Source organism: Parus major, chromosome 1A (genome assembly GCF_001522545.3).
Source record: "Parus major isolate Abel chromosome 1A, Parus_major1.1, whole genome shotgun sequence".
NCBI classification, from domain to species: Eukaryota; Metazoa; Chordata; class Aves; order Passeriformes; family Paridae; genus Parus; species Parus major.
Genome location: NC_031773.1, coordinates 48,131,523 through 48,154,356, shown reverse-complemented (window position 1 = coordinate 48,154,356; position 22,834 = coordinate 48,131,523). Strand labels below are relative to the sequence as shown.

Genomic DNA, 22,834 nt, shown 5'->3' with positions numbered 1-22,834 from the left:
TACATTGTGTTGGTGATGTCCCTGTCGTGCTCTATGTGGCTTGCAGTCTTGCAGGCCATGCAGCATCTTGGCAACTTCTGTACATCCCAGGGAGCATGGGGAACCCTGTGGGGAACCCTGTGGGGAAAGTGACCCTGATGGAATCACTCCCCTCCTGCAGCTTTTCAAGGGCAAGTTCTACCACTGCCTGGGGGTTGACATCAGGAACATCACCAACCGCTCCGACTGCGTGGCAGCCAACTACAAGTGGGTGCACCACAAGTACAACTTCGACAACCTGGGACAGGTGAGTTTGCCCACAGCCCCCCTCCCTCTGATGGGGACCCAACAAGGGGTTTGTCTCCTCCCCAGGGAACAGATGCAGTACCTGGAAAGCCAATGACTGGGCCAGAAGGAGCAGTTATTTGGCATGGGTGTCCATGCAGAAGCTGTGTCACTAGAGGGTTGGTATCAGAATGACACTTACAGGATGAGTGGGAAAGAAAAGTGGTGGCAGCAGAGAGCCTGATTTTCTCTTTTCTCCTGCCACGAAGCAGATGTTCTTCACAACCTCTCTCCTCTGGTGGATCTGGCTGCATATGGCTTCCTGTCACCCCCTCCATGTCCTCCACTGGGGAAGGAGCAGGTTTTGATGTGTGCAGAGACACAGGAAGAGTATTTCAGTGCTGTCTGTGTTAGAGCATAAACCCACAGTATTTTTTTTTCTGCCTGCCAGATGCATTGGCTCCACATCAGATTTTGTTTATGTGTTGCAGGCCCTGATGTCCCTCTTTGTTTTGGCTTCCAAGGATGGCTGGGTCAATATTATGTACAATGGACTTGATGCTGTGGCTGTTGACCAGCAGGTACATGGACTTTCTTGTGAAAGGACCTTTTCACTTCCCTTGTGCTCATAAGGCTGAAACATCCTTTAACATCCTGCTTCAGATACCTCCCTCACATCAAGAGTTCCTTCCAGGCTCCTTCTGAATGCTTTGCTCACCTATTTGTAAGGGATCAGGTCCATGGTATTTTCTAGTCCATGCAGGGAGGTGTAGCCATGGCTATGCTGTGGGGTCAGTGAGCCTTTACCTATTTGTAATGAAAAAGCAATAATGCCATGTGTCTCTCTGGCTCCCTCCTGGCCCACACATCAGTATTTCAATGCCTTGTAAAGCAGAATCTCTTGGGCTGCCACCCACTGGATCCCTATTCCTCTACTGCTAAGACAATGGCTGCCTCTGTTCTTCTCCCACTCCAGCCAGTGACGAACAACAACCCCTGGATGCTACTCTACTTCATCTCCTTTCTCCTCATCGTCAGTTTCTTTGTGCTCAACATGTTTGTGGGGGTGGTGGTGGAGAACTTCCACAAGTGCCGGCAGCACCAGGAGGCTGAGGAGGCGCGCCGGCGGGAGGAGAAGCGCCTGCGACGCTTGGAGAAGAAGCGAAGGAGTAAGGCACAGCCTAAGTGTTTGGTTGGTTCGTAGGCCAAGGTTTTCTGAGAAAAACCTTTTCCTCTTCTTTTTCTTTCCCAATGGGCTGGTCTCCAAAATCCATCGCTCGTGGCCGTGCTCTCAGCCTTCCTCCCCGCACCACTGCTGTGTCACCACACACCTCACTGTGGCGGTCTAGGGAAGAGGGGTGGCTGAGGAGGTCTGCTGGGACTCCAGGGAAGGCACTGGGGAAGGGTTTTAGCACCCTGCTCCTCAGGAGATGATGTACCAAAAACACCCCTGTGCACAAGCCGACAGGCACTGTTGGCATGGGACGTGCGCACATCGGTACACTTCCTGTGCTTGGGGTAGAGTCCCACCTGGGCTTCCTGCAGCTCAGCTGGTGGTTGAAGAAGAACCTGGACAGACTATTCTTTATGTTTAAACCCAAATTTAAAGAAGGGGGAAAAAAAAGAGGAAGACCCCTGTGTTTTGTGTCCCAGTGACCCCAGTGTTGTAGTGTCACTCCTTGGGATCTTAAATCCTCTGTGTTGAAGGAAACCTTCTATTCCTGGTGTTTCTGTCCTGTTTTGTCTTACCTTTAGATAAAAATTGCTAAAGCATACTCGCTCCTGGAAATCATCCCTACTACCCAGACTTCTATTCACAGCCTATGGGCATGCTTTCCCTTCCTCTGCTTCAGTTTTCCCCTTCTCTCTTATAACACCCCAGGGCCTCTCCTTGAACCATCTGCTCCTTTTATCATAAGTGATCTTAATTTGTCAAGACATGAAATGCTGATTTAGCACCATTCCCACAAACACAGTCTAACAGATTTTCTTCCTAGCATTCTGTTCTTTGTCTTTTTCCCTACTTATTTTTCTCCATTTCTTCTTTCCTTCCTTTTTTTTTAAGTTTTTTCCCCTCCTCCTCAGGTCCTTTATCTATACCTATTCTTTTCTGATTTTTCTCTCTCCTAACTGCATTCCATTTTCTTTCAATACCTATCACCAATCTTATGCCTTCTCCCTCCTCAGTGTTTCTTACCCATTTCTCTCTTTTCTTCTAATTTCTTCCTAACTCTGCCCATATCCCTCTTTCCACTGAAGAGGCGCAGCGTTTGCCGTACTATGCTACCTACTGCCACATACGCCTCCTTATCCATTCGGTCTGCACCAGCCACTATCTGGACATCTTCATCACTTTCATCATCTGCCTCAACGTGGTCACTATGTCCTTGGAGCACTACAACCAACCTGTGGTGAGTGAGATCATGGAGATAAGTCGTGCCTCCAGATATTGTCATTTTGGTACAGCTCTCTGGTGACCACTGCCCACCAGCATAAGTAGGATGCTTGGGTGTCTCTAAAAACTAATGTTGAAGCTTTGTAGGAAGTAGTTTTGTAGTAGGGAAATTTGTGTGAATATTTTCATGTGTATCCAGAAAGGTAGTTCCTACTCAGACATTTGTTATCCATTAAAATCAATAAAGAGAAGGTATCTGAACAAGAGTCAAACCCCTAGAAAGCATGGTGCAATTAAATCTCTGTGCTTTCTATTAGTAAGTGGATATGTGGGTCACCCAAATTTAGCTGCCTGCTCTGCTTTTTATGTTCCCCTGGATCCTAATAGGAGTGGTGGAAGCAGCAGTGTTCTGGGAGCTTCAGGCTTTGCATCAGATTTCCAAATGTCAGCCCAATTCCCCTGCCATATGGCGTCAGCTGAGAGAACCAGAGTGGCTGGTTGTATGTCATGGGATGGGCCACCTTTACCAAGCCACCTTTTTTTCATAAGAGAAGCTGCAAGGCCCAAGTGCTGAGCAGAGCCTCTCTCAGCTGCAGGGTGTGACTCCAAATACAGCACCTTCGAGGCCAGATGTTTTACACTTTGCTTGGGTACAGACCGTGTACCTCTCAGTGTTCCGGCAAAGCTGCAGATGCCTTCGGTGGGAAACATGTATGCTGCACATATCAAAGAAACCTTCTTCTTCCATATGTAGACAAAGCATTCATCATGACATCTGCCCAGTGACATTTCAGTTTTCTCTTCAGAAGACCCTTGGTTTATGTGACAGCTCTGGTTTCTGAACAGCTTGTCAGAGGTAGCTCAGGTTTGATCAGGAGCTGAATCTGTCTGTTCTCCTTCAAATCTTTTGCCTGGCTCCTCTGTTTCCTGCCCACCTAGCCCAACTACCCAGCTTTCATCTTGCCCTAGATGGTGCCCAGCTTTATATTTCAGGAAGTCTCAACCTTTATCTGTTGGCATTCTCGCATCAGATCTTTGTCCCTCAACAAGTCACTCATCTGTCTTACTCTTCAGCTCCTTTCCCTGGAACACAGCTCCAGCCAAGCCAGCCTGCTGTCAGGCTCTGTTAAACAATCTTCTCAAAGCACTTCAAACCCTTCCAGCACAAAATTCCACCAAAAGATTCCCACTGCTCACAATGGCTTCTGGTGGTCATGAAGGGGCAGCACGTAAAAAACCCAGAAGCCAAACAGCTCAGAGATGTGATGTGCTGGCCCCAGACCAAGGCACAGCAGGGTTTCCTCTGGTCAGAGATGACCTGAATCCACCACCAGAGGTGTAACCCTTGTGTAACCCCTGTGCTTCACTCCTGGTTGATAGCTGTGCCAGTGCCATTGGCAAGATATCATTCAGGTGGCATGGGCTACTGGCAGAAGAAAAGCCTGATGGCATGTCATGGATTCTCTTGCAATGGCCTCCTCCTCCCAATCATGCCAAACAGTACAGGATAAAGGAGCAGTAACTGATCCTGGGAAGAGCAAGGGGCAGAGGGGCTGGCTGGTGGTTGCCCTTAGTAGGCAACCTCCATATTTAAGTAGGTAAGAAGCATGGGGCAGCTTCCCTCCCGCCCAAAGTGAATACCTGGGGCAGCTTCCGCACACCAGGATGAATTCCAGGCACTTAGGAGAGTCCCCACACAGGGGGTTATGTGTTGGATGTCGCTTTTGCTTCAATTATTTTCCCTCTCTTTCTGTGGCAGTCCCTGGAGACCGCCCTCAAGTACTGCAACTACCTGTTCACCACTGTCTTTGTGTTTGAGGCAGTCCTCAAGCTGGTGGCATTTGGTCTGCGACGATTCTTCAAAGACAGGTGAGCAGAGGGTTGTCAGCTGTGGCTGTGGGACAGCTGGGTTTGGGGTAGAGGTTTGGGGATGGTGCCCTATCTAGACCATGAAGTGGTGGCAGAGTGCTCTGACTGCCTCCCAGTTCTGCACAGCATGGACCTAACCTCATCCTCCACAAGCTGCAATGCCTAGGCAATAGCAAGAGCTGTCCAAAAATTGCCTCTTGGTTAGAGTCTGCTGGTTAGGCAAGAAAGTAAAGGAGGTGAGGTTAGAGAGAGACATTTTTTTTCCTGCCCTGAAGGCAAACTGTGAGCATGCTGAAGCAGAACATATATAGCAAAGTTGATTCAAGGTAGTAAGGCCGTAAAAAGCTGAGCCCATTAGTCAAAGCATAGCACCATAGTAACACAGCTCCATGCTTTCAAATCAGGCTGGCTTGCCTCTGGCTGCACAGGGTGTGTGCAAAGTGAATCTCTGTTTCTCTGGAAAAGCCCATATAGGCTGACTCAGAGTGGGTCTTGAACTCATACATAAGGAAATGTTTAGGCTAAACTGGAGACAAGTACCTTTCTTTCACGGGAAAATGGAAAAATTCTATCTTAGTTTATTCTTTTCAATTTTTCTTCTGAAGGTGGAACCAGCTAGATCTGGCCATTGTGCTGCTGTCTGTCATGGGCATCACACTGGAAGAGATTGAAATCAACGCTGCTCTCCCAATTAACCCCACTATCATCCGGATCATGAGAGTGCTGCGTATCGCCCGGGGTGAGAGAGACGCTGGCCAGAGCAGGGGTGTATGTGGCCATGGAGTGCAGCTTGGTGCCATGACTCATTGAGCAGTGGCTGTAGAGTTGTGAGCTTGCCCTGTCCTCAGCCCTCGAGGAGCCTCTGGGGTGTCCTTCATCGCATCCCAGCAGGGATTCTAGAATCTAGGGTACCCTAGAAGCTCAGGCTTTCTGGTTCCCTGGGAGGGTTCCATGTGAGAGCTGAACTTTCTCTGTTACTCATTTTTGGGGCAACTACAGTAGTGGTGTGGGGAGCAGAGACCAACAAGCAGGTTGAAATTTGCACAGGTAAGGTGGTGGCCAAGGTGTGCCAAGATGGCATAACAGTGATGGCTGAAAGAAAAGAGAGTGATGGAAGGAAAAATCAAAGCAAAAGGACAATTAGGATACACATTCCTGGGAAAAAGGATGTGGCAAGAGTGTCTGGGTGAAGCATGAAGAATAGATGTGGGTGGCAGAAGCAAAATATTTAGTAAAAAGGATATAAACTTGATAAGGAACAACTGGGGTTGTACCATCAAAAGTAAGAAGAGGAATGAGGGGAAAGTCCAGTTTTTCTAGGGCAAGGAGAGACAAGATACTGGTGCTACTGTCATTAGTAAGTCACACAAAGGATGCCTCTGAGCTCAGTCTGACTGACACTTCTCTTGTGCTTGTTGTGGCAGTCCTGAAGCTACTGAAGATGGCCACAGGAATGCGAGCACTGCTGGATACTGTTGTTCAAGCTCTGCCACAGGTAAAACATCTTCCCAAAACACTCTCCTCTTCTTTCCTTTTTTCCAAAGGGTTGATTCTTGTGGAGTCTCAGAGGTGGTGTCTACTGTGGTGTGCAGGCAACTGCCTGAAGGTCGTGTCCAAGTTCTCATGTCATTCATGGGGTGACAACTCACCTTGCATCTCTCTTCTACAGCACGTGCAAGAAATGAGGCTTGACCCCTGGAAAAGGGTAGATTTCTTCCCATCATGTCTAGCTAGTGTCTAACTGTTTGCAATTAGTCCATGGCTCCTTTTTTTATTCCTCTCTCCATAGAAGGGAAGAGTGATTGGAAGCTATTTCAGGAGGAAAGGAAATCTTTCTGTCACTGCACCGCTCACTCTTCCCTGAATGTACCCCCTTTTCCCTCCTTCCCTTCCATTTGCACTCTCATCACTCCTTTTCTTAGCCAGTGCTTCCCCCTTCCTATTTTTTCTTCTTTTCTCCTCCTGGATCCCTTTGTGTTTCTGTGCCTCTCATGCATGAGCAGCAGTGACACGCTCTGTTGTGGCTCACACAGCCGGCAGTTAAGTGTCTGCCGCAAGACACGATGGAGACAGAAGGATCTCATGAGCTGTGAGTGGCAGCTGCTCCCAAACGAGATGCTGACACGGTGCTTTACACAGGCTCCAAGCCCACTGTGAGCATCCTCCGTGATGGATGAGCAGTCAGGGAGTCTGGTCCCCTTCCTTTTGGATTGTTGAGGGAGAATTGTTAAGCAAGGAGTAATGGCACCAAGTGGCTCTGCGGATCATACATCAGACCAGTCCCTTGGCAGGCCCTGAGAAGGCAACTCTATTGCGTGATATCAAAATGCACCAGCATTTGTCAGTTGATTTATCAGCTAATGTGCCAGTGCTGGTGAGTGATGATGAGCTGGGAATCAATTTGAAAACAGCATGAGTAGTTACCCAGGGAATTTGCTTCTGGTGTTGGTGACAATAAATGTCAATCTGAATTAGGGGAATATGATGGTACAAAAGGGAAAAGGAAACTCTGTGATCTTTTATGGATCCTGAGCTCTGTCTGATCTCCCATGCTTTTTATTAAACAACAATTATTTGTAGTTTATTATAATAAAAGTAATAACAAAAATATTAATAATTCATGTGTAGGATATGCAACATGATTCAGGATAGTTGTGGGCTGAGATACACTGGACAATAGAAGGAAGGGGAGATGAAGGATGTTCTTAGTGCAGGCAGACTGAAACATAAATTTCTTTTAGTTCTGGCTGCTGCCACAGAATGGATCAGTGCAGCTTCTTTGCGCCTTGCTCTTTTCCATTCCAAGAGCCACAACAGATGAATTTTCTCAGACAAGGATCTGGGACAGAGCAGGTCTTCAGATCCAGCATCTGCATGTCTGTGGCACGTTTATTCAGAAACCCAGAGAAATGCACACAGATATTAAGAGCTGGATTAAATAGTATCCAGAAACTGTTGGTGAGAAGACTCTGCAATATATTTGCACTTAGATTATGAGATTAAACTTCTACCCCCAATATACAGATAATAAATAAGAGAGGAGGAAATATTCATATCTCTGTCATGTAGACAGAGGAACTTGAGCCATCAGACAGTTATGTGTTTTGCTCAAGACAGCAAAGAGCAGAGCCAGGACCTGTGAGTCTCTGCTTCTGGTCCTAGCCACAAACTACAAGTATAGTCTTCCACACTTTCTCATTTCTGATTTTTCTGTCTCCCATTTGCCTATGGCTCCTTTGCTAACCAAGTTTGAGATCCATCTCTCTTGGAGGTCAGTAATACATGCCTCAAAGCAAGCAGATGTCTGAAAGTTTGGTCTGTAGGTATCCCCTGGAAGATAATAACAAGCAGAACTTAATCCCTTCAACATCAAAGCCTGTGACTTCCTATTGACTGGCTTTTGCTAGTTCCCATAACAAGTTGGCTTTGTTCAATAAAGTTGTGTAGCAGGGATAAAAAAAATCCCTCCATACTTACAGTTGTGTAAAAATCTGAACTTAAAGGTCTAAAACCCACCAATTTCAGCATTAAAAGAATGAATCTAGTGTCCATATTTTACACACCAAGTCTTCGGGGGACAATTGAATTAACTGTAATATTATTCTCCAAGATTTATTGGCTTTGCCAAAAGTAGTTTAAAATAAGTTGTCCTCTCCCTTGCACTTTATCCTCTTCCTGACCTTTCTCTTTTTGTTCCTAGAGCACAGACTCAAATCAGGGATTTTGGCTCGCTAATGGCATACAAGACATCTCCAGTTGTCCTGTTTCAATTCCCCTCCTGTCTTTGTTACACTGTAGCAATTCTTAATAGTGAATAGAGCTTTAATTTTAAAGAGCCCTTTGGAAATGTAGTCCTTAGCTAAGTTTTATTAACTTCCTCTTCTTAATGCCCTGTAGATACAGACCCAGCACTGTGTTTTCACAGCATTTACTATGGTGTCTAATTTAGTCATCAGAAATAATTCCTTCCAGTGAGTATGTGGGGAGCCAGGATGTGGCAGTCCAGGGGAGTGGGTGGGCTGAATCATTTATTTCTCTGCTGAATTTGGATGGCACAGCAGTTGCAATGACTAAATTAGATTCCTGAAGTGATGATCCTAACATAGGCCCAGTGACCACATGCATTCAGACCAGAAACTGTTTAGTGTTTCAAAAAACCTGTTAAGTCCTTAATTTTTCCATGCCTTCTCTTCCCACTTGCCTGTTCCTCCCCCTATACCTTGATGGCAACTGGAGCCATCGCTGAACATTTCCCAAGTGTTGAGCAATTGTTTTGGTTGCATTTGTACACCGGGATTTCACTGCTGTTCTCTTCAGACTTGGAAATGCAGAAACACTTTCCGTACAGATGAAATAGGCTTTGGGGTAGGCTGACAGTGCTGTTTGCTTTCAGGTGGGAAACCTTGGACTCCTTTTCATGCTCCTCTTTTTCATCTACGCTGCTCTGGGAGTGGAGCTCTTTGGAAAACTGGGTAAGTCTCAAGCAGACCATGCTTCAGTCAAGAGACACATGCTGGTTGGGGTTTCTCAAAATCAGAACTCCTCAATAAAGGGACTGAATTATTTGATGGATTTTATTCTCCCTTATGCATAATTGACACAATAGGAATTTCCCTCTAAATTGTTGTCCTAACAGCCTAACAAAGTAACAGCAGCCTCTATTTTCTCTTACATTCTTAAACATTTGCTTTTCCTGCCCTCTGTCCCTCACATTGCCTTCAAGACTACAAGAAAAAGTTTGTGAAATTTTATTTACATCTCTTGCCATGGAATATTGATCAAGAAGAAAGACGCTGGGAGGATCCTCCTGAGCAACAGAGTTACACTGCCTGATATCCTGGGGCTGGGCCATCAGGGATTTTTCCATATTGATGGCAAACTGTTGGGCAGGGTGCTGATACCATTCATTACCTGAGGTCTTCAGGCTGTGAGTTCATGTTGTTGGTCTCAGGGCTGGTAGTGTGTCCTCCCATGAAGACACACAAGTCCTCTTGTTTTTCAGTGTGCAACGATGAGAACCCCTGTGAGGGCATGAGCCGCCACGCCACCTTCGAGAACTTTGGGATGGCCTTCCTCACACTTTTCCAGGTGTCCACAGGAGACAACTGGAATGGGATCATGAAGGTAACTGGGACTTGGAGGAAAGGATATCCTACTTGTGGGGAAAGATGAACTCTGATGCGTGGATCTGTTCAGCAGAGCTTGGGCTAGCAAAGGGAAGGGCAACAGAACACAGAAACTGGGTTGCTAGATAAGAGCCCTGCTTGGTGCAGAGCCTGTCTCCCCACCATGCTAACTCACACCTTGGGCTCATCTAGTCCTGGAGACATTTGATTGAGAAAAGGGCCAATTTTCCTTGGGTGGAACAAGAAAATCATTTAGGCTAAGAGGGAATATCCACTGTAGTCAGGACGGTTGTCAAAGCTGAGCACAGGACATGTGTGTTGGACATAGCACCCACCTGCAGAGCTACCAGGAAAATACAAATTAAATACTTCCTTTGGAGGACATGGAGAAAGGAAAGTTCTTTCATCACATTTGGTGCTTTTGAGAATAGAAAAGGGAGAAGGCAGTACCAGCCTACTCATTTTTGGTCTTGTTCACGTGTGGGGCTATGGTGGCAGCAACATGTCATGGTCTGAAGGTTTCCTTCATATATCTTTGGATGATTTTTCTCTGAAGCAAACAGCGTATGAACAGGGAGTGTCCCAGATTCTTTGGGGACCTCATTATGCCAAAAGGTATGGGGTGATAGAAGTGTTTGCCTTGTTTTTTCCTCTGGCATCAGTGTTTTTTGACAGAGAGAACAGCCAAGCTTCTGTTCTTACTTTAGTCTTTCCTTCCTTCCATCATTCCCTCTCAATCCCAACTTCCCCTCAAGGATACCTTGCGTGACTGCAGCCACGATGACCGGAGCTGTCTCAGCAACCTGCAGTTCATCTCCCCACTGTACTTTGTCAGCTTTGTGCTCACAGCCCAGTTTGTCCTCATCAACGTGGTGGTAGCTGTGCTCATGAAACATCTTGACGACAGCAACAAGGAGGCCCAGGAGGATGCAGAGATGGATGCTGAGCTTGAGATGGAAATTACTCATGGGCTATGCTCCCACAAGTCAGGCTCTCCAAATTCAGGACAGGGAAAAGGAGCAGGAACAGGAGGAAGTGGTGGTAGAACAGATCCTGAAGGACATCTGTGCATGAGATGTTACTCTCCAGCCCAGGTGAGTACACCATTGAACTTACTAATCAGACTGCAGCAAGGAGCTGTGGGCATTAGCTGGGTAATTCAGATGATTGAGGGCTTAGCAATAGCAGAGTCTTCCACCTCAGGGTGAAAGGTTTGCTTTCAGCAGTAGACTTTTGAGTTGATAGGATCATGTAGGGACAAGGCTATGACAGCAGTGTGTCCTGTTCATTGTCATCACGGTGTAGGAACCTGAGGGCCAGCAGAGGAGGGATGGAGCAGATCAGCTAAAGGTGTGACAGGAGCAAATTTGAGAGGGGAGCTCAGGAGAAGAGTGCAGGAGAAATTGCAGATCGAGAGTGAGTGACTCCAGCAGAGCTGGAAGGGAGACATGAGCACTGAAAGTGAGTGAAGACTGTCCCTTCTTATTTATTTTTTTTTTTCATTCAACTCTGGCACCTATACACACCCTGTGGCGCAAATGTTCCCCTCAGTGATCCTGTGCAAGTACCTGCAGAACAAGATGCTGCTCCAGAGGAGTCAGGGTGGAGAACCCAGCCCCAAATTCACATGAAACTTGAAAGCAAAAAACTCGACATGCTTAAAATGATCTCTCCCATCCTCCCCCCTTTCTTGTCCCCTAGGAGAACTTATGGCTGGACAGTGTCTCTTTAATTATTAAGGACTCCTTCGACGGGGAGTTAATGATCATCGATAACCTATCGGGCTCCGTCTTCCATCATTACTCCTCGCCGGCCATGTGCGAGAAGTGTAACCATGACAAGCAAGAGGTAACCTGCGTACGAGGATGTGTGAGGGGACTCTTCCCCCCAGACCTGCACACCCACACCCACGTGCCCGCAGGTCGTCCCATGTGTGCTCCTCACTGTAGATTGTGTAGACAGTAGAGCTTGTTGACCTGTGTTTGTTATCTGTTGTGAAGTGCCGGTACTGCCTCTAGCACAGGCCTGCCCTCCTCAGCCACACGTGGATGTTTGAGGTGGTGGAAAAGTGAGACGTGACAGGACACGGGTCAGGAGGGGCTGAATGACCTGTAGAGAAATGGCTATGAAGGCATCCTTGGCAGCTCTTGTTGTGTTCAATTCTGCAAGAAAAGTCTAGGTTTAGGCTCATGTTGGACAGAGGATTCTAAGGATCTCACCCCAGTGAGACCGCTCAGGAGCAATTCAGTGGGAGATTTAAGCTTGTGTTTTGTCCTCATTTTAAGCATGTGCTTGCTTATTCCCTATTAAGGTTGATCAATTAAGCACATGTTTAAATGCTTCGTTGAATAGAGTCATGTCTGTGAGCAAGGATTGGTTTGTGGTGAAAACCAGTTAATTAGTTTGAGCAAAAACTAAATAAAAGCGGGCCCACCGAGAAAGTTTGTTAGCTGACAAATGGGTTGTTGTTAAGAGCAGGACTAAATGGCTTAGACTTGAGCTACTAAAGTTGCTTTGAAAAACTCCTTCCTAAGCAATTAGTCTTTTCAGGTTGTGAAACTTGAGGAGCAAAATAGTCTGGGAAGGGTTAGGTGAGTAGCAGAACTAATTTAGTTCTGAAGGAATTTTATTGTGTGTAGGTGCTCTGATTTTGTGTGGCCAGACTTGTAGCAGTAGTGTGGCTCTTCTGCTAGTCAATTGGTATGCCAGTGACAAACTTCACCCTTCCTTCCCCATAACTGACTCGATATGTTATAGCTTATAAAGAACAAGGAAACTTGGGGAAAGAGCTCTTATTGGCAGATCATTCTATTCATATTTGAAGAAAGCAATATTTTATTTGGTCTCAAATGCCTAGTTCTGGTGCTCTGATATTTTTTCAGTTTCTCAGCTGTCTGCTTTTCCCCGCTGCTTCCTTTTGAAAGTATCAAAATGCAAACATTGCTGTAGTTTATCGTTATAGAGATACTTCACAAATGAATTCTGCATTAATGCAACCTAATAACTACTTTTCCATTAACTGCAATTTCCATTGCTTTACTTAAGTTTTTATGTTCAGCAATTGGTGCTCAGCTTTCTCAGCAAATGAGATCTCCTAAGGCATTCCAGAGTGATTGCCCCCAAGTTAAGTCATTTGTAGCTAGTTTGCTGCATTTGAAAACCTCACAGATAGTCTTCAGTTTCCCCACCTACGAATTAAGACAACAACCCATTTTCTTACCTTTCCAGTGAAGAAACTAGATGGCAAAATCTTCAAATGCAACCCACAGCCAGAGCAAAGAATTTGATGTAATTATCACAACTGAGGAATTATTCTTAGATCATACTTTCTAATGGCTGTTATAGAACCATAAATTAGTTTCAAAATCGGTATTTTAATACATCTAAAATGTGGAACTGAAAAGAAATTATCTCTGCAAGAATGAATTTAGTAATAAAATACAGATGTTTTATTTTGTATCATATGAGTCAAAACTATACCTTAGGATCTTAAGCCAGGATTGATCATGACCTTCTCTTCATATTTAAAAACAGGAAAAGAAATTGAGGAAATTTAAATAATAAATCACAATATGGAGTCATAGCTAACATCAGCAATGCACACAGTTATTAAATTAGAGTGTCCTCTGGTACGTCAACATATCCAAATGAGTATTGTACACAGACTGAATTGTACAGTCCCAGAAACAGCTGACAGCAATTTACATAGGCAAAACTATTTATCTAGTCTTCTTAACTGCCTGTGTGTTAGGAAGAAAACAGTATGCTTGCTGTCCACCCTATCAGCCTTAAACTGCCGTTCTGACAAAAATCACGTATTAGGCAAAACTGTCCCCTCCAATTTCATCGGTATTTTAATTCACTGAGATGCTGAGCACAGTGGATGGACACAACATTGCTCAAACTCATTAGTGTGTTATAATTAATATTAAGCTTTTTGTGGCATTGAGCAGAAGCACTCAGTGTCTTTCCCAATTACTCTCCCGATATTTTATTTTCAAACCAATTATTTGTACAATTAAGGATTTTTGTAATTGTGAGTCTGTTTTTAAAGATATATCTGCAAGTAGTTGTTTAGGGATATGTGTGCATGGTTCAGTATCTCAGGCTGATGTTCCTGGCAGGTTTCATGGATTAGGATCTAGTGAACAGCCCCTTTTCCCCTCTGCAATTTAAAATATTTTTTTTGCTCCTCATCTTTAGTCAGCAGATTTTAAAATATTCTGCCTTAACGGAAGCAGAAAGAACGAAACCTCATTTTTTCAAGGTGCTAAATTCTTCTCTTGTCATTTATATCCTTTCACTCTTGGGATGGTTGACAGACTTCTGTATATGGATGACTGAAGTGCGTTTAGCCATGGTAGGAGTTTGTCAGTGAGCACCAGTGAAATGTGCTTCCACACCTGCAGTTGATTTAGTCGTGACTTTGTTGATTGTGGATTTAGATCCCAGGTTGGTGAGAATTTTCAAGCAAGTGGGTTCAGTGACAAACCGACTGTTCTGGCATTTGCTGAAATCCTTTTTTATGGATAGAAAAGGTAGCCACAGATGTTGCCACATGTCATGCTGTGGTCTCTATAAGCACAGCTGTAAGGCTGTTTTGGTGTAGCAAGTACTTGGGAGAGTAATAGATAAGTATTAAGTCCCACATGCATTAAGTGGGACTGAATGAAGACTTCCTGCTTCTCTACAGGCGTGGTTGCTGACTGGTGGCTGTGTAGCATCCCTGGCTCACTGAGGGCTCTCTGTGCGTTCGTGCTCTGAGGAGCAGTTGCTGGTTTTGGGCTTTCTCCATGGTTGAACAGCACCATGTTCCTCCAACAGAATAATATCTCAAATAAGGATGTCATTTGTGCACTTTATTTAAATCCAGGTCCGGTTTCCCATTCTGTTTGTTTAAAGTGCATTATCCTGATGGAGACCTCTTCCAGTCTCTGGCATTGGCGCAAGTCACTAAACTTCCAGCTTGAAAGTCAACTCTCCAAATGTTTCACCTGCTGTCATGGCACAAGAGCTGTACCTGCCTCTTGCAAACACAAACACATGGCCAGAAGCTGTCCTGACTGAGTGAGACAACCCAGAATACAGCTCCCAAGAGTTAGCTGCTGGTGGTGCAAACTTCTGGCATTCTAGAGACCAGTGATGGAAATCCAAGCACAGGAGGGACAGAGTAACTGCTTAAGCTGGTAGAAAAAGATGCTTTTCAAGCACTGTGAGAAAGAGTTGTCAGGCAGAGGGGATTTAAAAGCTTGGAGGAAAGAGGATGGGAGAGAGGGGCACATGTGGTATGAAGCAAGGTCAGGCATGGGACTGGAGCAGAATGAGAGAGATGCAGTGGTCAGATTTGCTTTCAGAAAGCAAGAGAGCTCAAGTGTGGGTGTGTGGGAGGGCTGAGTTTAGAGATAGAGAACAGAACGGAAGACAAGTGTTAGGTAAGATCTTGGTTAGGTTAGAGGAGAGGGGAAAGGCAAGATGTAGGAAAGCTGGAGAGAAACAGGGTTTCAGTAATGAAGGTAAGAGAATATGAAAAGCATGATATTGGCATGGACTGCAAAAGGCATGACTTTTCCTGGAATGAAAGCACCTTCATGTTTAAGCAGGGCTGTCTGTGGTGCCTTCAGAAAGGGGGATTCTCTCCTCATCGCTCAGCAGAGCTGGCTGCCCTGTCCACCAGCCTGAGGGACCCCTCTGCCTGCCTGGCTTTACTTGCAGGGCCTTGGGCCAGCTGTATCTCTGTGACAGATACAGGACTCGTTCTTCCAATTCTGGCACTAGGGGAGCATGGACTGGTAGCAGCCTGCTTGCAATCGTATATTCAACCTTTCTTAAAAAGTGAATTCTCCTGCCCAGCCCAGGTCTGGGTTAGGCAGTTCCTGATATATCCAAGGAATATAACCTAAAACTGATCTTGGGTCTACAGGCTCTCACTTATCCACCATCAACAGTGTGACTGCTTGAAATGTGGGTTCCAGGCATGACCTGTGATAGCTCCTTTCCCTTCCTGCAGGTCCAGCTGGCTGAAATGGAAGCGTTATCCCTCAACTCAGACAAGTCCTCTTCCATCCTTCTAGGAGATGAGTCAGACAATCGAAATACTGCTCAGCTGAATCCTAAGGAGATCAAGGTTAGCCTCAGACAGCCATGGGTATCTTACACCATGTGCTGCACTTATGCCCTTGCTCATTTCAGGTGCTCTGTATTCATCCAGGTGTCCCTGCTGAGGAATGTAATTCTGGTCATTTTTCAAGAGCTTCTCCATAGAGCCATACTGTGGAGTAGGATTTGAGGAGAACAAAAGAATATGTGTATTTGAAAGTTCTCTTCGCTGCTGTTAGTAACTTCCTCTGAATTAGTCAAAAGGCGATTTGGGCTGAAAAATTGAGCATCTCTTAGCTAGATTGAAGTTATTATCAGAATCTGTTCTTCTTGAGGCTTTGAAAAGTCTGCTCTATCATCTTCCATTAAATTTCAGAAGGCTTTGTCCTCACTTATTTTTTCCAGCAGGATGGCCAGGACAACCCTGACTCCACTGGGGCAGACAATCTGGAGGAATGCCTGCTTCCAGCATCCAGTGAGGATGGCTCTGCAAACCCAGACAGTTACCTGTGTGAAATGGAGAATACTTCTTTCAACTCCGTTCAGTCTTGGCTAAAGCATGAAAGTACCAAAGGTGAGCGGGGCTCTTATTCTGCAGGTCTGCTGAAAATGTGGTTTGGTTCAGCTCTGGTTTTCCCCTGCTTTCCCTCTGCCAGGTGGAGAGTTAATGTGACTTGGGGTTACACCAACCAAGAATTAGTTTTCAGTTTGCTAATTTGCTTCAGGAATGGAGGGAGGAGCAGTTCCTTTCTTTTGTTGCTAGTTTTTATATCTTCCCTCAGAATGACTCTGTGAAATACTGTGGAAGTGCTGGTCCCCATTTGCAGTAGTGCAGACATGCACAGTCAGAAAAGAGTGGGGACAGATTCTCCTGACATGCCAAGCTGGATGAACTGTGATCACTCAGCACAGAAAAACACTGCTGTCCCCTGAGACCAAATAAAGATTCAGGGAACATGTAACACATGTCTGCCCTTGGTGGAAGTGCTCCAGTTCTACTCTTGAGTGTGCCCTGGTCTCCTGTGGTCCCCAGCTTTCCCAAACCACCACTTAATTTATCTCCCTTCATCCCTTGCCTTGCAGGATTTGGGATGAATGTCTGAACTTGAATCAAGGCATTACAGCTCAGCATTCTTCTGTGAGAGCAACAGCAGAGCTGGCCTGTTACCATATGGCTCTGAGCTGTGTTAGGTCTTCCTAGTCTGGTGCAGGTTTTTGTGAAAAAAGTGGGATCCTTAATCTGAACACCAGACTGAGGCTTCTCAGCCAGGAGTACATGTTCCTGAATATCCTTTGTTCACTGGACCTGAGACTTGGCTCAGTGTAACAGCAGCAAAGGCACAAAATAAAATCGGAGGACTCTTATTAAACTTTTCTTTTTTTTTCTATTTCTGTTCCCCTCCCCTTTCTTTTGATGCTCTGTCAGTCCCTCCCAGCCCCTTCTCTCCAGGTGCATCTTCCCCTCTGTTACCCGTACCAACAGAATTTTTCCACCCAGCCATCTCTGCCACCCAAACAGGGCCTGAGGAAGTCTCGTGTCCACACAACCTTCCAAAGATCTCCCTGCAAGGCTCGTGGGCATCACTGAGATCTCCAGGTGTGAACTGCTCACTTCTCCATCAGGTGAGGAACCCCGCTTCTGTCTGCTAGGAAAAGTCAATTTTCACATCCCACCCAACCAGAGGGGGCTGAACGAGGAGGAGGCAGCTCTGGTCATGGGCTGGGTAACCTGCATCTGTAGGAGGAGCACAGTGGACTCCAGAATGCAGAAGGGTAGGGGAGGAGAGAGGGTAGCATAACAAAGTGGTGTTGGATAGCTCTCACCCCATGAAGTCGTTTGTTCTTCTGCTTTGGATCAACAGTTTGTCAGCTGCAGTGGGCCCCACATGAAGAGGAAATCACATCACTCTGTAGCTCCCCCCTGGGTCCCTGGCACTGGGTGTGCTGCAGACATCTGCATGCACAGCAGCCATGCTGTGGGCAGGGAGGTGACAGCTGCACATCCTCCTCAGGTCCCTCTTAAGATCGTGACTCCAAATCATTCACCTTGTTGGAATAGGCTTCTTCCCACCTGCATCCCCCACATCTCTTAGTGCCTCTTCCACACACTGTGTCCCTAAGCTCACTGTTTTGCCCTGCCCACTAAACAAACCCTTGAAAGGTGCCATCTCTCTATGAAAAGACAGCTATTTCTCACTAACAAAAGAGAAAAATAAAAGCACTGGAAAGAGATCAGCTGTTTCTGAAGTGCAGAAGATGCAGAGATGAAAGTAGAGATCCCAGCTACTGTTCTTGGAAGACACTCCATGAGCAGGGGCACTCTATTCCAGACAAACTAAAAAAATAAAACCAGATGTTATCCATCTGTATATAACAGACACTGTAGGTACGATACAAATGTGTATAAATTCACCAAGGATAAATTGAGCCTTGGACTGAGACTGAGTTGTTGCAGTTTTGAAACTTCTAGTTTAAGTTAAGACACAGAAAGGTAGAGCCCTGGAGCACACCACTGGGGCAAAAGTACTGAATTATTGTAAAGGAGAAATTAGTAAACTTCTGATTATTTGACACAGAACTGTATTGAATTACTGTGGAGACTGCCTCAGGAGACTGCTTCCAGTCCTACATGCATCTTTCCCAGTGCAGTGTTCCAGTGATGATTGCACAGTGCAGACCAATTTCCTAGAAACAACTGAAATGCAGCTTAACTAGATGAGCCCTGATACAAGGAAATTAAGGCTGTTTCCTCTTCCTGCTGGAAGGGGACCCCACCTTTCTACCCTAAATGAAAGAGTAGTTGCTGCTAGTGCTGGTCAGAAGAACAATGGGGCCTCTTTTCTCTCCCCGTATATTGCTGATTTTTTTAATGAGAGGAGGTCTTTACAAATCCCTTGATTCCTGTCCCGCTGATGTGAGTGTCCATATAAACCTGTGTGGCAGGTTTATAGGGAAGCCATGAGGGAGGACCCACAGGGAACCTTTGCTCTGCTGCCTCCTGGGCCATCAGTGCCCGGGGAGAGAGCAGTGATGGGTGCTGCAGGGCTCACAGACCCGGCATCCCTTTGAGTGGAGCACTTCACGTGGGAGGGGTAAATTCATCCTGAAGCAGAATGAAATTAGCTCAAAATATCGAAACATTCCCTCCTCCTCCTTACCCAGAAGGAAATCGCCACGGCAGGCCGCATGGCTGGTGCTTTGTAGCATTGTTTGCTTTACGGCTCCCTTCCCCAGCAGAGAAGAGTAAGAGAGGAATGAAGTTTTTCCCCTTTCTGTAGTCGCGGCTTATTTTCACCCCCCAAAGCACCCCCAAAAACCAATAAGGCAGAGTCTCTTGCCCACTGCCCGTGTCCCTCCTGACAGCTGTGTTTCCGTGCTCCCGCTCCCCAGCCCCCCGAGAGCGACCCGTCTCTGGACAGCGGCAGCAGCAGCTCGGCCGGCAGCCTGCAGACCACGCTGGAGGACAACAGCCTCAACCTCAGCGACTCTCCGCAGTGTGCCCTGGACCTGCCGGTGGCTCTGTGCCCCGTGCCGGCGGCGGGCAGCCAAAGACCCCTGGCAGCCCCCCTGTCCCCCGCCTCCCGCCGCCGGAGCCTGCGGGGCCGGGGGCTCTTCAACCTGCGGAGCCTGTGCCGCCACCAGCGCAGCCACAGCAGCGGCGGCAGCACCAGCCCCGGCTGCACCCACCACGACTCCATGGACCCTTCGGATGAGGAGGGGGCGGGCAGCAGCCTGCGCGGGGGTGGCAACAACAGCGAGCCCTCGGAGACGCTCAGCAGCCTGTCGCTGACCTCGCTCTTCTCGCCGCCCCCGGCGGCGCTGACCCTGGTGAAGAAGTGCAGCAGCACCAGCAGCCTCCAGGCCAGCCCCTCGCCCCGCCGCCCCGCCGCCCACCACGCCAAGCCCTTCTACACCGTCGACCCTCGGGGCTTCCTCTCGATGCCCTCCTGGGTGACGGACTTCTGCAAGGACACCCCCTCGCCCAGGGAAGGAGAGGCGCCAGACGGCCCCGGCAGACTGGGGACAGGGGACCGCAGCTCCCCGCTCCCTTCCGAGCTGGAGCTGGGCGACGGAGTCAGCAAGAGGAACAGATGAGGGTTCCTGAGGCGCAGGGAGGGAGCATTCGGCCGCCGGCATGGGGAGCATGTTTCACTAGCTTCTCCCTGGCAGCAATTCCAAAGGATTTGCAAGAAAAAGAAAACAGGCAAACAAAAATTTATAAATATATATATATACGTAAATATATATATATATATACATATATATATATAATAAATATTCTGGTACCGTACCTCAGAGGTGTGGGAGAGTGCAAGCAATAGGTGAACAGTCCTGCCTGAGGGCAAGACCTGGACCATCACCCCAGAGACTATAGTGACAAGAAAAGGCCATGGGGCTGGCAGGGACAGGACCCTCCAGCCAGGTGACTGCTATGTGGCAGCTGTTTAGTCCTATACATATACATATATAGAGAGATCGATTTATTTATTTTTTTTACTGAGAGATTATGAATTTCAGAAAGTACTAAGGAGGAACAAGAGAACGGGGGGTGCTGAAGGAGCTGCTACACCAAACCATGAGGGTGGGGTGAAGGGAAGCAGGGTGAGCAGCAAGGGAAGAGCATCTGATGCTTGCCTTGTGTGTTTCTGCAAGCTTCTTTATTGTCCATGCTTCCATTTCCAAGGTTAAAAATCGTGGGCCGGATCTTCAGGGTGAGCATAAATTGGCAAAACATGCTGTTGGTGTAAAGCAGCAGAGTTTTGGCTTGAGGTGAATTCATGCTGATTTACAGCAGGTGAAAATCTGGCCCCAGCAACAGTGAAAAGCAAATATCCATGGACCACAGGGAAACGTTTTGAGGTGAAAAGCCTTGCTTTGAAGGGAATGTGTGAACACAGCGGGCACGCTCATGGAAGGAGGGATAGGAGGCTACATGGCTTTTTTTGTTGTTATTTTGTTGGGTTTGGGGTTTTTTTTCATTTTCCAAAGAAAGAAAACTACAAAGGGTAAAAAATTACAAGGCTCGTGGGGATATTTGGAGTGGGAGAGGCAGGGTGGAAGGGAAGGGGGAGGTAAAAAGGGGAGAGGAAATTGAACTTTTCCCCCTTTTATTTGCAGTAATTGTGATATTATATTTTAGAAGCCCAAAGGTGCAAAAATTATCCCTAGAGAAACCTATCTGTTATTTTTGTATCTATAGCTATATATATTAAAAGAATTCAAAACCTAGAATATTCAAAAAAGACATAAAAGCGAAGGGGGCTTCAACAACACAAAATGCAGTCGGTCCCTTGGCTGAAGGCTAACCGTGTTCCAAGTTCCAGTGAGAAGAACCTGCAAGCACATCCTCAGCTTGGTGGTGGTTCTGCCTCCTCTCTAGCATCATCCTCTGGTGTTTTCCTGGTTTGTATCGGTGTACCTGAGACCAGAGTCCTAATCAGTGCCAGCCACGGACATGGAGGGCAGTGAATATTGATTGGAGACGTGTGTGTGTGTGTGTGTGTGTGTGTGCCATTGTAAGGATGCTGATGTGTGCTGTGTCCAGGCCAAGTGGTTCACTAGCTGGAGAGATGGGTGAGAAGGACAAGGAGAACTGCAGCTCTCCTTGTCTCTGCCTTGCAGGGCAGTGGGAGTGGGGAGGATTGCGGAGGGTGAGGGCAGAACGACCCCTCAATCCATGACCTGCCTCAGGATCCAGGATTCTGTCCAGCACCATTCTCTCCCAACGTGGTTGCAACGAGGCTTCCAGAGGCTGCATCCCTCCTTGCTTTTCCAGTGGTACAACTGCACAAGTCTCCTTCCTGGCAGGGCCAGCCTGGATCTCCTCCTGCAGCAACTCCAAGGTTTTGTACCCTTCCCAGATTTGCAAATGGGTAGGAAAACCAGCCACCCGAGGGGAACAAAGAATTTTGGATGTCATGTACCACCCCAGGGATGTTCCACTCAGATGTGTCAGAGAAGACAGACTGGGAAGGGCAGCAGGGAGATGATAGCAGCCTAATGGAGACAGGAATGTTTAGAGTACTGAGGAGAAGGAGCAGGGCTCCCTGTCCCATTTTTCCCATCAGACCAAGAGGGCCTCTGCAGTCCTCATAGAGGTCTCCCAGCCGGCATATGAAGCATTGTGAAGAGGGCAGCACAAAAGATGATCTGATTTGATTGTGACCTGTCTGACTTTAAAGCAGCTGCTGCATTTTACAAACCAAGGTTGTAAACAGTGAGCACATCACTTGGGACCAGCAGCCAGGAAAAGGATAATTACTGTGTGGAGTTAATTCATTTGCTCTGTTGTAAGCACTCATGTTGACTGCAGGGAGGTCAGACCTGTCAGTAGAGGACAGGAGAGCCTGGGTCCTTGTCTTTGCAGAAAGAATGCAAGTACAGATTCATTAAAGCAATAATAAGGGTCTTTAAATGCTTTCTTTGCACGGGTAGTTCTTTGGGTGAGTTGCCCCTGCTCGCTGTCCTGTGGGCAGAGAGGAGGAACATGACACATGGTTTCACATCCTCAGGGAAGGAAGTCCATCCCTAAATGGCTGAACAATGAACTTGGGTTGCACGAGGCTTTGACCCAAACCCAGAGCTGCTTTGAAGCCAGAGGTAGGGCTTACCAAAAAACCCAAAGAGTTGAAACCCATCCGAGCCCCAGACACTCCAATGCATAGAGTGCTCCCTGGAAGTTTGCCATAAGAGAACTCAAAGGTGGGACTCCAAGCTGTCCTGGCAGTTGTATGGGCTGTGAAATATTTCAACTGAGCAATAGGAGAAACATCAGAGTTGGTGGAGTGCTAGAAATGAAACAATATTTGATCATGAGAGAAGTATGGCTTGCACTTGGGATAGCTGGGAGGGAAGAAGGGTAGAAAGATGGTGATGGTGACCTCATGGGGTGACTACCACGCCTCGGATGGGTACCTCTAGGCTTATTCCCAGTTGTCCCTGGCAGTGACATCTTTGCTTCTCCTGTGGTTTGGAATTTATGGCAGTCCTGCTCTGCAGGATGTCTCCCCTTCACCTCCCAGCAGGGTCATGCCATCTCACCAACCTCCTGGCAAAAGGGCTTTCACCCTCTGCCGTATGACTG

General features: G+C 46.9%; 1 protein-coding gene across 3 annotated transcripts in view; it reads left to right on the top strand.

The window, feature by feature from the left end:
• The window catches only part of CACNA1I (calcium voltage-gated channel subunit alpha1 I), an 84,861-nt gene extending 62,713 nt beyond the window's left edge, over positions 1 to 22,148 (top strand). The window contains exons 21-35 of one of the 3 annotated variants that reach the window (XM_033514652.1): positions 161 to 286; positions 756 to 845; positions 1,241 to 1,433; positions 2,524 to 2,675; positions 4,419 to 4,528; positions 5,134 to 5,267; positions 5,953 to 6,023; positions 8,922 to 9,000; positions 9,531 to 9,652; positions 10,410 to 10,748; positions 11,356 to 11,502; positions 15,662 to 15,778; positions 16,159 to 16,324; positions 17,177 to 17,373; positions 19,141 to 22,148. In XM_033514652.1, the coding sequence (XP_033370543.1) occupies positions 161 to 286; positions 756 to 845; positions 1,241 to 1,433; positions 2,524 to 2,675; positions 4,419 to 4,528; positions 5,134 to 5,267; positions 5,953 to 6,023; positions 8,922 to 9,000; positions 9,531 to 9,652; positions 10,410 to 10,748; positions 11,356 to 11,502; positions 15,662 to 15,778; positions 16,159 to 16,324; positions 17,177 to 17,373; positions 19,141 to 19,845 (2,748 nt within the window). In that variant the 3' untranslated portion in view covers positions 19,846 to 22,148. Of the gene's footprint in view, positions 1 to 160; positions 287 to 755; positions 846 to 1,240; positions 1,434 to 2,523; positions 2,676 to 4,418; positions 4,529 to 5,133; positions 5,268 to 5,952; positions 6,024 to 8,921; positions 9,001 to 9,530; positions 9,653 to 10,409; positions 10,749 to 11,355; positions 11,503 to 15,661; positions 15,779 to 16,155; positions 16,325 to 17,176; positions 17,374 to 19,140 lie in introns of all 3 variants that reach the window. The other 2 variants (XM_033514651.1, XM_033514653.1) reach the window with 2 other exon arrangements.
• Positions 22,149 to 22,834: the final 686 nt, after the last annotated feature.